This window comes from Dreissena polymorpha, chromosome 11 (genome assembly GCF_020536995.1).
Source record: "Dreissena polymorpha isolate Duluth1 chromosome 11, UMN_Dpol_1.0, whole genome shotgun sequence".
NCBI classification, from domain to species: domain Eukaryota; kingdom Metazoa; phylum Mollusca; class Bivalvia; order Myida; family Dreissenidae; genus Dreissena; species Dreissena polymorpha.
Genome location: NC_068365.1, coordinates 14,284,793 through 14,300,690, shown reverse-complemented (window position 1 = coordinate 14,300,690; position 15,898 = coordinate 14,284,793). Strand labels below are relative to the sequence as shown.

Genomic DNA, 15,898 nt, shown 5'->3' with positions numbered 1-15,898 from the left:
CGCATACCCACTATATCATCATACATCATTGGAAAGATTAATGCATAATCTTTTGAAAAAAATGCATGTCATTAAATTCTATACGCGCAAACTCAAAATATTTACCTTAGAATAGGCAAACCGGTTTTGACAGCTGTGCAGACAACCATTTTGGGCTCAAATAGTATGACCTACTTTCGAAGCCGGGAACCATCAACACAAAAAGTAGAGCACAAAAATGGCTTATTTTCTTATTGCTTACAAATATACCTTCAAGTTGATACCAAAACCAACCATTTGCAATGTATTTTACAAATCCTAGGCAGCATGCACTCAACAATGTGTGCTAAGTATCAAACTGACTGCATGTAACCCTAAAAACAGGAGTTCCGGTTTGGGGTTATGTGACCTGTATCAGGAGTTTGCGACCATCATTCGATGTTGGTGACTTGTAACCCTCTAGATGTGCGGTCGAAACAAATATGGCGGCCTCCATGAGAAGGTTGCTCTCGAAGCACAATAATGCTTTTAATGTAAGTACCAAATGATGAGTGACATTATGTTTTGTTAAATATTTTTAAGCTGGTATATAAGTATATGTCTTACTGAGTTGCTTTTTTTAATTACTATTTAACTGCAAATGCTGACTTACATTTTTGCGAAATACCGAAGAATGCATGAAGGTATTGGCTGTTCAATTGCCTATTAGTAATAGTATTGCCTTTTATTGGTTGATATCGCGAGTACTCGAGTAACACAGCTTGTTACAAGTACAGCTGAACTACACACAAACTGGAAAGTTGCAATAATCCCTCCAGGTCGCTGGGAGTTGCAACTGCTTACGGCATTTTTCATGTCAAGTCCCACGCCCATAATCCGGGTGGCAGTTAAATCCGAAATATTAGCCACATAAACTAATTTCTGGCATAAATAAACACAAATAGATCGTAAATATATCCATATTGTGCAAATAAAAACAACTTACATGATATGTAATGCTCGCATAATATTGATTATTTGATATTAATCCAAAGTTTCAAACACGTCAAAAGTTCTTTTAAATGTATATGTTTTTGCAATGGACAAAGCCAGGTAATTCCGAATTTGAAAATACGCTATAGGCCATCTCTGGAATCTTCAGCGAGATAGATCTCATGTTTAATCTACCAATCGTAATATACAGACTATCTCCGGAACATCCATAAGAAACTTGAAACTTACTAATTTGATGAAACGCCTATTTATATAATTATATTTAATGGCTTTGTACAAAACATATCAATATACATACTATTGATAAAAATAAGAGTGATTGATACTTTTATGCAGCATTAATTAAAGAATTAATAATCTAAAAATGTGTGGTATAAATAAAAATGCTGTAAGAAACTTAAGCAATAAAACAATACAGGCTACGATATTAAAACACAGGAAAAATAAAATATTATGTAATAAATTGATATAACTAGGGTTGTGACAATAATTATAATGATATAAGATAGATCAAATCATCAATTCAAAACTTCGGCATTCAGTGAGATAACGTTTTTTGTATAAAGTTTTTGTTTTGAGTATTTCTCCACGATTCACTCGCAAATTGATATTGGTAATAACAGGTATTGTGTTTGTAACAATGTATTAGGTTGATTAAACTCGATTTTATAGACATACATGAGACGTATTTTTTTGACATAAAAAAAATGGGTTTTAAGGAAGAACTCTGAGCTGTACGTATGTACTTATAACAGCTCAGAGCATTCAAGAAGAACTAAAAAACTGGAGTGACGTCAACCAGGAACATGTGTTAAATTGGATTTTGTTCAGTTCGACTTGTTGCAATATGTTCTGCCCAGTTCTTTGTTATGTGTCTTCACTTTCTGTATATGAACAGCAAAAGGCTGAGTCAAATATCTCATAAAGAGTCCATCAGGACAAATTACTGACTAGACCTTTTGTGTTATGATTACAGCGAATGTTTGCCAATAACCATTTCTTATTAAGCCCTGTTGAATGATTAATTCGCTGCAACATTTAAAAAAGAGACCCCCATGAAATGAAAATTAATTTTGAATACCAAATCATGAAATAACTTACAGCATGTGTATAAGTAATATCAACCCTCTTTATGAATAAATCAACATTTTTAAAGTGAAAAGATTAAAAAAATACACGTTTAATATTTCAATTTAGAGTAAAATGTGTGTTCTTGAACATAACAACATTTACATGTAAATCAGCAATGTTTTGACAAAATACTGGCTAGACATTGCTCCCAGAAGTAACCTGTATCAAATGAACATTTTGTATTTTTTTTTAAATACAAAAATAAAACAGTATTTCAATGGTTTATAAGTGCATGTTTAGCTTCATTTTTGAAATTAAATGCTGCTTAATTTTCTTCTCACTGTCCAGATTATGTTTAGTCAACTTAATTACAGTTCCCATGCATGTAAAACTTGCAATAATCTCTATATACTAAATCAGAATATGCATATGGATCTCATTATACATAGATCCACTATCACTTACATACAAAACCAAATTAATGTTTTTATTTTTATTTTAAAATGGTAATCTTGTTAATTGATTTTACTTTGCACAAGACTGAACTCTAATTTGCTAACTCTCGTTTCCATTACATACATTCACTGTGTAAGTTTCTGAGAAATGTTTAATTAAAATTGGCTAAAAGATAGAACTGGATAAAGACACAAAAACATCAAAATTCCAGTTCTATTTAGTTAATGCTGAAATATTATTTTAGGTAGTTTAACTTGTATTCACATCATATTTGTATTTTAAGGTATCTGCCTTGTTGACAAACCTGCCCTGCTGTCCTGCATACAATCATGTCCCCGTGGTGTTTAAAACGAACAAGCACTGGGACCCAAAGTTCAAAAGCAGAAGACGAGAAAAGATGATAAGGGTAAATTGGTGTTGCTACATGTATGTTAAACTTATGTTTTCAGCATAAATGTATGTTCTCTGTTTTGAAAACAGTATAATTTCATTTAAAAACGAATAGATGCGCAAATTGCGAGTTGCTATAAAAAGATACTTGGTTTTATATTATTTTAACTTGTGGCATTTTAACGAAATCTTAATGAATTGGCTGTAAATTGCATTTCTTATTTTAAACATTTTTAATTTCTTGCCAAAAGGTTTGTCAGATATAGATATTTATGTTATCTTTGTTTGACAAGTTTGCGAATTCTGTTTACATAATAAATGAATTTCATTATTGTTGTCCTTGCAAATGTATATTAGCTTTCGACATTTTCGGATATGTCTTAGCAATATTGGGTTAATCAAATGCACGGTTAGTGTGTGATAAACATATAGTTTAGCATGCATGGCTTAAAAGATATGATTACTCTAGGTTAACATTCACTATATGTCTTATTCATATCATGGTCAGAAACATACCAGAAGTCTATACACTGACACTGAAAATATGAAGGGTTATGGTTACTTAAAAGGTATTAATGGGACATGCCTCTGTTTTACTATGCCAGATTCTAAAAACACCCAAGGAGAAGGCTAGATTCGAGGAAGAATATCAGAGACTATACAATATATATAACCCTCGGATGAGCGATCCCAAAGATAATAAAATCTCCATTCAGGAAACAAGTAAGAGTTTTCAGAAGTCTTTTTACCATCACTTATTCATGGAGTTATCCTTTTCCCCCATAGAAGTCAAGTGAAAACTGCTTTTGCAACCTGCATATAACCAGAACAGACTGCGAGTAACTCGCAGTCTGTTCAGGCTTTATGCTGTTTGGTGCTCATCAGTAACTAAGGGTTGGAAATGAAGCTTAAAAAACTAGAATCTAGTAAGAAAAGTCTTCAATTAAATATACTTTTCTGAGAGACTACAAATGCGTGAAAATACATATCTAAGTGCTAAAGGGTTATGGAGATTTGCAGAGGCCCAATAGTAAATTGCCCAAGGGTTAGTTTAAACCTATTTATTTTAGCTTGATTGCATAGAAAGGCTAGGGCGTATTCGAAACGCTGTCAAGTCCATTTACTGGGCCTAGAACCAGTACTTGGTGTCTCCGGGGGAGATTTAAAGAACGCTTCCATTGTGGGGATCGAACCCGTGACCTCTCAATAGCTAGGCAGACACCATATCCACTACACCACGGCGACCCAAGGGTTTAAGGGTGACCTCCTGATATTCAGAGAAAAACCTATACTTGAGTGGACAATAATAATTGAAAGAATAAAACTGATAATCATGGACAGTTTCTATCCCTTACTGTGTGTGAAAAAATATTTTTGTCTTTTGTTGTCATTCTTCCTGTTTCATCAACATTTGCATTGTGAACTCTCAAAAGGTCGCATTTAATACCCAATCTTCATGAAGTTTTGTCAGAATATTTGTCATAATGTTATCTAATCCAAGTTTAAAACAATGTCTTGTTTGGTCATAAATTAGGTTACAAGTTCAATTTAGAGAAAAAGTTACATGTATTGCACAATCTTTATGTTAACTGGTTAGAACATTTGTTCCAATAATATCACTGCTGAGTTTGAAACTGGGTTACGTGCGTTTGAAACTAGGTAACCAGGCCGATTACAGAAAACGCTTGTGAACAATTTTAAGGCCACATTTAATGCCCTATCTTTATGAAACTTGGTTGGAACATTTTTAGCTCATCTATTTTTTGAAAAAAATTATGAGCTATTGTCATCGCCTTGGCGTCGGTGTTGGCGTTGGCGTCGGGGTCCGGTTAAGTTTTGCGTTTAGGTCCACTTTTCTCAGAAAGTATCAATGCTATTGCATTCAAACTTGGTACACTTACTAACTATCATGAGGGGACTGGGCAGGCAAAGTTAGATAACTCTGGCGTGCATTTTGACAGAATTATGTGCCCTTTTTATACTTAGAAAATTGAAAATTTTGGTTAAGTTTTGCGTTTAGGTCCACTTTGCTCAGAAAGTATCAATGCTATTGCATTCAAACTTGGTACACTTACTTACTATCATGAGGGGACTGGGCAGGCAGGCAAAGTTAGATAACTCTGGTGTGCATTTTGACAGAATTATGAGCCCTTTTTATACTTAGAAAATTGAAAATTTTGTTTAAGTTTTGTGTTTAGGTCCATTTTATTCCTTAAGTATCAAAGCTATTGCTTTCATACTAGCAACATTTACTAATTATCATAAGGGGACTGTGCAGGCAAAGTAATGTAACTCTGACTGGCATTTTGACAGAATTATGTGCCCTTTTTATACTTAGAAAATTGAAAATTTGGTTAAGTTTTGTGTTTAGGTCCACTTTATTCCTACAGTATCAAAGCTATTGCTTTCATACTTGCAACACTTATTAACTATCATAAGGGGACCGTGCAGGCAAAGTTATGTAACTCTGACTGGCATTTGGACGGAATTATGGGCCCTTTATACTTAGAAAATTGAAAATTTGGTTAAGATTTGTGTTTTGGTCCACTTTACCCCTAAAGTATCATACATATTGCTTTCATACTTGGATCACTCTCAAACTATCATAAGGGTACAGTAAAAGGACAAGTTGCATAACTCTGGTTGTCATTGTTACGGAATTATGGCCCTTTTTTGACTTAGTAACTTTGAATTTATGGTTAAATTTTGTGTTTCGATCCACTTTACTTCTTAAGTATCAAGGCTATTGCTTTCAAACTTCAAATACTTTCATGCTATCATGAGGTTACTGTACCTGGCAAGTTGAATTATACCTTGACCTTTGAATGACCTTGACTCTCAAGGTCAAATTATTAAATTTTGCTAAAATTGCCATAACTTCTTTTTTTATGATTAGATTTGATTGATACTTTGACAAAACTACTCTTACCTGACATACCACAATAGACTCCACCCAAACAATCCCCCGTGCCCTCCCCCCTCCCCCCCTCCCCCCTTCCCCCCCCCCTAATTTTTTTTTTTTAAGATCATCTCACAAATGACCACCACACCCTCACACTATACCCCTACCCCCCCCCCCACCCCACCCCCCCCCCCCCAATTTTTTTTTTTTTTTTTTTTTTTTTTTTTTTTTTTGATCATCTCACAAATTACCACCACACCCTCACACTATACCCCACACCCTCCCCATTTTTTTTTAAACGGTTATGTTTGAAATACCGTCCAACCATCGCACCCAAAAAATCACCCCCCACCCCCCCCCACCCCACGATTTTATTTTTTTAATTTTTTTTCGCTTTTTTGGAAGATAATGTAATAAATGTCCACAACCCCACACTATACACCCCTCTTCACTCCACCCCTCCCTCCTTTGTGATTGAAAATGAGAGTCCCTTCACCTTTAAAAAGAAAATAGATGAGCGGTCTGCACCCGCAAGGCGGTGCTCTTGTTCTAAATGATGTTGTGGCCATGCTTGCAATGTGTCAAATGCGGTCAAAAACTTGGTCAATAAGTCAAATTAAAGAAAAATCTTGTTTAAACTATAATGGTCACATTTGCTGCCCAATCTTATCGACACTTAATGAGAACTTTTATCCCAATGATATGTTGGTAGTCTTTCAAACTGGGTCATTTGCGGTCATTAACTAGGTCTCAAGGTCAAGTAAAGGAAAAAATTTGTTAGCCTTCAAGAGGTCTCTTTTTTTTTATTGCTCGCTCTTTGTGAAACTTGGTGTCCCATTTATATCTACCATGATTTTTTAACTGGATTATGTTCTTAAAAACAACTAGTTCAATAAGTCATATATTTGAAAAGGCTTGTTAACATTCTAGAAGTCACTGTTATAATGATTTCACAAAACAGAGAGCTGTGGTTCCTTTCCATTGAACAACTGGGCATCCTTTATACTTTAAGATGTAGATGTAAATTATATAAAAAGGTTCAAGTGTGTTGGTAAGCTATTTTCTTTGAAATGGTGTTTGGGAGTTCATTCAAACTTAAAACATGTATTCTCCATACTTACTTGACTCCATAGCCAAAGTTGGGTTATTCTAGTTGGAATTTGTCATGATATAGGGCTTATTATGGGCCTTTAACAATTTGACATTTTACATATAAGCTGTAGGGATAGGGCACAGGTCATGAAAGTTAGAAACTTTGATATTTTCATCAAACTCATATTAAGAAACCTTGTACACAGGGATTTTGTGAAAGGCCATTAGAGTTATCAAACTAACTATATACATTATGTACACAATATGAACATTAAGTGTAAATTTTAGTTTTGAGTTTCAAGTCTCTGGCATTTTAAATCTATTTCATGACACACTCCTCATTGTTTTATTCAGCATTTTTATTCTAATTACTTAAGAAGCTTGTTAAGTTTGATTTTTTTTCTGCTTTCAGAGACTGTGTTTGACAGATATGTGCCACCAGAAGGCGATGGCAAGGAGTCCATTCTCTCAACAGCAGTAAGTTCCTACAGTAGCCTTGATAAGTTTTGAATTGAAGACAGAGTAAATTAAACAATAAAGGAGTAATTACACCAATGTAGGCAGACTAATAAATATCAATATTTTATGATTTAAATCGTTTAAAAATGTTCAAACATTGGATTTGATCAACTAGAGCTATGCATTTGCTATTCAAATGCATATACAAAGTTTATCATATTTCTATCAGTACCATTATGTAGTGAGGAAGGCATTTGAAAATAAAATAAATGTCAGTTCAAATTAATTTCTCGGCAAAAACAGTACAGGGGTACATAAATAGTCTTGTTAAGAATGCTCGAACACTTAAACAGCACTTATGTACATATGTGTCTTGTTCTAAGAAAACTGGGCTTAATTCATGTGCGTAAAGTGTCGTCCCAGATTAGCCTGTGCAGTCTGCACAGGCTAATCAGGGACGACACTTTCCGCTTTTATGGTATTTTTAGTTTCAAGGAAGTCCCTCCTTACCGAAAATCAAGTTTAGGCATAAGGTGTCATCCCTGATTAGCCTGTGCACAGGCTAATCTGGTATGACACTTTACGCACAAGCATTATGCCCAGTTTTCTCAGAACAAGACACATATGTCTAAGCTGGGAGCTAACTTCTGTTTGCATCTGTGTTAACAGGGAGCTAATGTTTTCATCTGTGTTTACAAAGAGCTTTTATTTACTAATGTGTTAACAGGGAGCTTACATTTAAGTCTCTATAACGCTCAAATTCAACGAATTTTTCGTAAAGTATGTCCTAAAATAAAGTTTACACCTAAACAATCAGTGTTCCTTATAGCAATAGCCACAATTTCAACGCTAGTTGTGGTATGATAACATGGATATTTGTAGATACGAAATGCTCGTTTTTATGCTCCCCCAAAATAAATTTTGGGGGAGCACATTGTCGCCGCTTCGTCTGTCGGTGTGTGCGTCCGTCCGTGCACAATTTTTGTCCTGGCTATTTCTCAGCAACTAATGGCTGGAATTCAATGAAACTTTATGGGAAGCTTCACTACCAAGAGGAGATGTGCATATTATCAGCGGGTTCTGGTCGGATGATTTTTTACAGAGTTATGGCCCTTTTAAATTTTCTATAAAAATATTCTTGTCCCCCCAACTTCTGTGCCCTCAAGACGTTTCCTTTTATCTGAATATATAGTGCAATATTGTAACAAAAAAAAACTTTATGGAGCAATTGCCATAAGGAACAATGATTTTTAATTGTTTAGCTTTATTTTACGAAATATTGTACGAAATTTTTGTTGATTTTGAGTAGTAATGTTACTGTTGCATCTATGTTATCAGGGAGCTTACATGTTTGTCTGTGTTTGCAGGGAACTTAAATGTACATCTGTTTTAACAGGAAGAATGCATGTTTGTCTGTGTTAACAGGGAGCTTACATCTATTCTGTGTTACAGTGAGCGTACATGTTGTTAGGCGTTTAGAGGGAGCTTTAAATGTATATCTTTGTTAACAGGAACCATACATGTTTTTTCTGTGTTTACAGAAAGCTTACATGTACATCCATGTAAACAGGGAGCTTACATTATGTTTGTCTGTGTCAACAGGAAGCTAACATGTACATCAGTGTTAACAGGGAGCTTACATGTTTGTCTGTTTTAACATGTAACTTGCATGAACATCAGTGTTAACAGGGAGCTTACATGCAAATCTGTGTTAACAGTGAGCTTACATATTTGTTTGTGTTAATAGGGATCTTTCATGTTTGTCTGTCATAACCGGGAGAATACATGTACATCTGTTTAAACAGGGAGTTTCCACGAGAATGGATAATCTTAAGCGTAAAGGACTGACATGGTGGCAGGACATGCGATCCATCAAGAAATACGAAGAGAACTTCTCCGTGAAGACGATAGCATCAGAATTAGTGGAGGTCTATATAGAGGCTCACAATATCCTGCCAATGTGAGTTCTCAGAGTGTATTCAATCAACATTTAATTGCTGAACAACCACACTTAAAATGAAAAAAAAGCAATTGTAGCTGCTACATATAGTGTAGAACTTTGTATATTTGTTTTTGAAACAGAAACAGACAAGCCTGCACATCGCATAGTCGGGTCAGGGGCTAGTGCTCCACGCTAATATATCTCGCAAGGTTTCATGGTGTCTTTAGTGGACAGGGTAGCGTCTGACTAGACTGCACTGATGGGCTGGCTGTCTGGAGCTACGCTGGTTGCATATGGCATTAGGGCTGTAGCAATACTTTTGAATATTCGAATTACTGGAATACGGCTGAAGACGAATCATATTCGTTATTCGCCACCTCCCAAACCGAATAATTGACGAATACAAACAAAGTGGTTTCGAGTTTGAAAGTTTAATCATCTTATCTTACCTTACAAATAAAGGGTTCATACAATAAACCCCTATATTTAAATGTTCCTCTCCTTATTCCTGCGTTTTTCATCATGTTTACCCCACCCACTATGTTACACAGTGAGATTATCAACAAAAATGGTTGAATATTTACGACATTGAATTGAAAAATATTTTGATTGTTGTTTAATGTTCATTTAGGTTAATACAAGTGATTTGATGCTCAAACATACACACAAAGGATTACCGAATGGAATTTCTTTTTTGTTTATCTTTACGACAATGATTGTGCAACTTCTATAATGTCATGTCAAGTTGCTTAATTGTTATACTCAAGGATTTTATTGGTACTAGTTAGTTATCAAAACTGTGTTCAAATTTTAAGCAGTTCTAGTCAGTGTTTTGTAATTTCAAAGTGTTATATTTTATATTTTCAGTATGCAATGAATCCCAATGATACTCAATTAGATAGGTAGATAAATTTAATTAATTAAATTAATCAAATTGACAAATACTCATAGTATCATACTATAAAATATCATGCCAAATTTTCAGTATTACTTTTGTTCATTGAAATTCATATTCGCGAATAAATTTTCATATTCGCCACCCTGTATTCGTGATGCGTATCGTATTCGTCACCTAGTGTTTTCGTTACAGCCCTATATGGCATGAGAACAATTTTAATTGCGGGTCAATTAATACTTGTAAGAGTGGCAGTTGCTAACAACATTATTTTCTTCAAGAGTCCTAGTAGTGTAGCTAATCCTTGTCTTTGTGTGAAATCAGTTAAATATATGTAACTTAAATGTGACTTAAAAAAGAATGTGTCTTAGAAAGTGATTGGATGGAAAATGTTCATGATGAAGAGGACAGGCCCGTGAAATACTATATTGTTATGAAATCAAACCCTCCTATTTTGCAAAATGATCAAATTCAGTAACAAATTATTATTGAAAACTTGAATAAATGCTTGTTATCAAACACAATTCTAGTGCTGTAAGCATCTGCAGTTTCAATATCTCATTGACAATGATTTTAATTTAGCCTTAAATTAATATTGCCTAGAACATGGTTGCTGTGGCACATAGATTGACTTGTTCTTTTAATGTCTTACTGAAAAAAAAAGTATTTAAATTAAAATACTGCTGGTCGTTATGTTTTTTGTATGATGCCTTTAAGATACCATTTATAATGTTAAATGATTCATGTGTTTGTTCTTCATTTTTTTCTCATATACAACGCCCAAATGAATATCTGTATTTCATACCACACAATAACCATCATCAACATATTTTGCTGAGTGATAGATGTTTTTCCATACATTTTCTGGCTGTATATTATGCAGATCATCAATATTGTAATGTTATTTTTCATAAGAGCTTTTCTAGCATATACACATGTAATACCTTAGTAATTTAATTCCTGTTCACTAGAACTCAAACTGGTTGTTTATTGGCTTTAAACTTAAAGAAATATAAATAACAAAATATCTTTTTTACTTCTTACCCATTACCATGCAGCTTTTTTTTAAACCAAGTAATAGCAGTTATCACCAGGTTTATGTTTAAGACCTTCAACTTCCTTTAAAAAGGCATGTTTCTGTTGAAGTGTATAATTATTTTAAATGTTAACATTATTGAATCTTTATTTTCATCCAGGTACAAGCAGAAACTAAACAGATTTCATGAGCTTGTAACAGCACACTGTGCCGAGGTTAGTTTAAATAAATTCTATGTGCTGTGTAATTTATGCATGTAACTGGGAATCACCCGGTGTTGAACATGTATCAACCCACTTATCAAACCACTTGTTGGTAAAGGTAATACTTGAGAAAGATCTTGATGCAGATGACAGGTGACTTATGCAAAAGATGAAAGTTACAAATGCTCAAATACTCCTTGTTGGAATTTAATTATAACTATTTGAAATTTACTTCAGCCAGCAAAGTTTGAACACAGTATTTTGGAGTCCTTCTTCCAATTTGTTAAGTGTTTAAATTAACAAATGTAATCACCATAGATGTGGAGATGTGCAAATTATTTGAGCCGTGTTCTGAGAAAACTGGGCATAATGCATGTGCGTAAAGTGTTGTCCCAGATAAGCCTGTGCAATTTTTCGTTTAAATGAAGTATCTTGCTAGAATGCTCAATGTTCACTGCCATACTCACGATATTTTGAGATGTGTCAAACATGATTCTTAATTTTTTATGTGGAAAATGACCACTTTTTTATGTCATTTTAAAGAAAATGACCAAATCTTGTGTTGTCATTCTATAGAAAATGACAAAATTTTTGTGTTGCAATTCTTTAGAAAATGACCAAATTTTGTGATGCCATTCTAAAGACAATGACCACATTAGTGTTGCCATTACATGTATAAAAAATTTCAAAATTTGTGTTGCATTTTTGTAGAAAATGACCAAATTTTGTGTTGCCATTCTATATAAAATGTCCAAAATTGTGTGTTGCAATTGTATAGAAAATTACCAACAGGAATGCCATATTTGATATAGTTTGAACAGTGTTGTGTTGCCATTCTTTAAAAAATGCTCAACAGTTTCAGTCAAACATGATTTTCAATTGTGTGTTGCCATTTTACAGAAAATGACCAACCGTATGGAGCAAGTGACCATGCGCTGGCAGTATCATGAGGCCATAGAGGTGCCCAGGGTGGTCAACATAAAGGCCAGGAACTTCATCATCAAGGACAACATGTTTGCCCAGGTCACAGTCCGCATGCACACAAAACAGGTGAGATGGGTGTTCAGTGCACAGAAAACAGGTGAGATGTGTGTTCAGTGCACGTAAAACAGATGAGATTTGTGTTCAGTGCACACAAAGCAGGTGAGTTGTGTGCTCAGTGCACACAAAACAGGTGAGATGTGTGTTCAGTGCACACAAAACAGGTGAGATTTGTGTTCAGTGCACACAAAACAGGTGAGATGTGTGTTCAGTGCACACAAAACAGGTGAGATGTGTGTTCAGTGCACACAAAACAGGTGAGATGTGTGTTCAGTGCACACAAAACAGGTGAGATTTGTGTTCAGTGCACACAAAACAGGTGAGATGTGTGTTTAGTGCACACAAAACAGGTGAGATGTGTGTTCAGTGCACACAAAACAGGTGAGATTTGTGTTCAGTGCACACAAAACAGGTGAGATGTGTGTTCAGTGCACACAAAACAGGTGAGATGTGTGTTCAGTGCACACTAAACAGGTGAGATGTGTGTTCAGTGCACACAAAACAGGTGATATGTGTGTTCAGTGCACACAAAACAGGTGAGATGTGTGTTCAGTTCTACTGTTCTCACATATTGGTATGTCTCAACTTTAACCCAGATAAGGAATGTATCTGTATTTGTTTGCATTTCTTAGAAAAAGTTACCAAATCCTTATGAAGAAAGTGAGATATTGCATCAAGGAAAATATAAATCCATTTTAAATGCAATTGCTTTATAGTTAAGTGAATGAAAATTTTGCGGGTAAAAATCATTATGAAATAAACTGATATACATGGCATTTAATTACCCAAAATTACATACTTTTCAACAAATCATTCACAACACATCATACGTTTCCTTAAAAATGCTGAAAAAGGCCTGAATCATCATCTGTGCTTGTTTGGCTAACCTGAGCCGGAAATGCTAGGTGTTAGCTTCTCTGACTGGCCTTTTTTCTTTTTTTAATTGACCATCATTCATTCTTAATTTCTGCAATGAAATCAATATAAAAACATCAAAAACTTGCAATACAAAAATGTGTGAATAGTAATTTTACATAGACAATCAGGATAGATAAATCTCAAGTTTAATACAAAATGCCTTCTTTTATTTGTATATGCTGTTTTAAAAACATTACTGGGCTCAAAATGTAAAATCTGTGTCGAGCGGTTGGGAGGGCGAGGAGCAGCATCTACCAGATTGTTGTCCGCTTAATAACAGAAACGGTTCAATTCGGATCATCTAGAAACTCGGTAATCATTAATATCCAATATTGTCAGTGCCATTAACTACTAATGAATACATCATACGCACATCTATATGACCAAGACCATTTAGGCAGCATGTTTTGTGACAGGTTGGCACTGAGGTTTATTTGAATGAAAATGATTGGATTGTTCTGATTAATGTCTTCAAAGATGCCAAAGAGTTGTGCTATATATTTTGTCAAAGTACGTTTGACTTACTAGCTTTAAACTTGTTTACAATCCTACATCTTGATGAAGTTGAATGAGGCCAGCTTACAAAACTGATCAACATGCATACATACATAAACAATACAGTAGATTGACCACATTTGAATCAGGGGGGTGATTAAGGGCAAGCTTGGCTTGTTAACCCATTTATGCCTAGCGTCTAGAAAAAAGGCCTTGGCAAACAGCGTAGACTCAGATTTGACGCTGCATGATGCTGCGTCTCATCAGGATCTACGCTGTTTGCTTAAAGGTATTTCTTAGGAAATATTCTTTATATAGAAATAAATATACTAGACATCCCTAATTTTGGAAATAAATTGCTCCAATTTAGAAGGATGGGAGAGTCAACTAGGCATAAATGGGTTAAATATGTAGCTGATTGCAACAATAAGGGACTCTGTAAAACGAAACTATCAATATTTTCCATCACGGCTTGTGACTGAAGGGATTTTAAGTGTTTTTGGGTTGAATCCAGCACTCCATACCCAAGCTTTTATGTCGAAATTCCTCTCTGTGGGAGTTGTTATAGGTGTGTCAAAGAACAAAGTGCTAATCTCATTGGAATCTTAAATGTGACACAAGCCTATTACTCTTTCACTGGCAAACATTTGTTGTACACCATTTCTGTCTTTCAGAAATAACTTTAAAAATTTTATTCAAAATTGTAAAGAGCAAAACATTATGTTAATATTTTACATGCTTTTTTGGTTTTCGAGCCAGACCTGTATATGACCAGTAAAATATCACCAAAGGCCATCTCTCTCTCACCAATAAACATTTATTGAACATGTGTTCTGTCTTTTAGAAATCAATTAAAAATGCTGAATAAAAAATACTAATTCAAGAATGATAATGTAGATCTTTTAATTTTATGATTGTCTGTGTGATCTTCAAACCCCAGTTTTATAGGACAATTAATGAAGCATATTTTCGATTTGACCAACACAAATTTTTGTACAGCACTTCTGTCCATCACAAATAATTACAAAATCATTTCTCAATAGTGTAAAATACAAGATGTTCTGTTAATATTGTATTGGCTTGTGTTGTTTTCAGACCCTAGCTGTATATGACCAGTTTGGAAGAATCATGTATGGCAGTGAACACTACCCTGTGAATGTGCTGGAGTATATTGTATTTGAGAAGAACATTTCGGACTCATATGGTCGCTGGAGACTACATGATAAGATAATACCTAAGTGGGCCACAGAACCAGCAACGTCCCATGCTTCCAAGAGAATGGATAGCGGGTATGCGAAATCAGTTGACGACGTGCTGGAAAATTGATTAAAGGTTGAAACATAAGAGAACAAAAATTGAAACAAAAGATAAGAAGGCTGTTGCTCTCTCATGATGTATTAAAAGATAGATATGGGCAGGTGATGGTGAAATTAGTTAAATAATAAAAAATATATTAATTGATGAATTTTCATGTCCCCCACACACTATAGTGGGGGACATATGGCTTAAAGCAAAATAAGCGTGACACTAAAAAGAAAAATGTTTTTACAAGTGGAAATAATATAGATGTTTCTATTTGCTGAAACTTCAAATTTTATGAAATATTGTGAAATTAGTTAAATGATAAAAAATATATTGCTTGATGAATTTTCATGTCCCCCACCCACTATAGTGGGGGACATATGGCCTAAAGCAAAATAAGCGTGACATTTTGTAAAAAAAATAATGTTTTTACAAGTGGAAATAATATACATGTTTCTATTTGCTGAAACTTCAAATTTTATGAAATATGGTGAAATTAGTTAAATGATAAAAAATATATTGCTTCATGAATTTTCATGTCCCCCACCCACTATAGTGGGGGACATATGGCCTAAAGCAAAATAAGCGTGACATTTTGTAAAAAAATAAAGTTTTTACAAGTGGAAATAATATAGATGTTTCTATTTGCTGAAACTTCAAATTTTATGAAATAGTTGGGGTTTCAATGAAATCTTTTCATTTAGTATGAAAAAAATAACCGTGA

At 34.4% G+C, this 15,898-nt stretch overlaps 1 protein-coding gene across 1 annotated transcript; it reads left to right on the top strand.

The window, feature by feature from the left end:
* Window positions 1-424: 424 nt before the first annotated feature.
* Window positions 425-15,598, top strand: LOC127851594 (probable 39S ribosomal protein L45, mitochondrial). The gene is made up of 8 exons (XM_052385427.1): window positions 425-512; window positions 2,783-2,905; window positions 3,495-3,612; window positions 7,296-7,360; window positions 9,148-9,302; window positions 11,376-11,430; window positions 12,319-12,468; window positions 14,968-15,598. The coding sequence occupies exons 1-8, from the start codon at window positions 462-464 to the stop codon at window positions 15,196-15,198; spliced, it is 948 nt and encodes a 315-aa protein (XP_052241387.1). The 5' UTR covers window positions 425-461; the 3' UTR covers window positions 15,199-15,598.
* The last annotated feature ends 300 nt before the right edge of the window (window positions 15,599-15,898 follow it).

Bases quoted from the DNA above. Each gene is read 5' to 3' on its own strand.
- LOC127851594 (XM_052385427.1), top strand. From the start codon at position 462: ATGGCGGCCTCCATGAGAAGGTTGCTCTCGAAGCACAATAATGCTTTT. The intron at 2,906-3,494 runs GTAAATTGGTGT...TTACTATGCCAG, and splicing joins GACGAGAAAAGATGATAAGG to ATTCTAAAAACACCCAAGGA. The intron at 9,303-11,375 runs GTGAGTTCTCAG...ATTTTCATCCAG, and splicing joins GCTCACAATATCCTGCCAAT to GTACAAGCAGAAACTAAACA.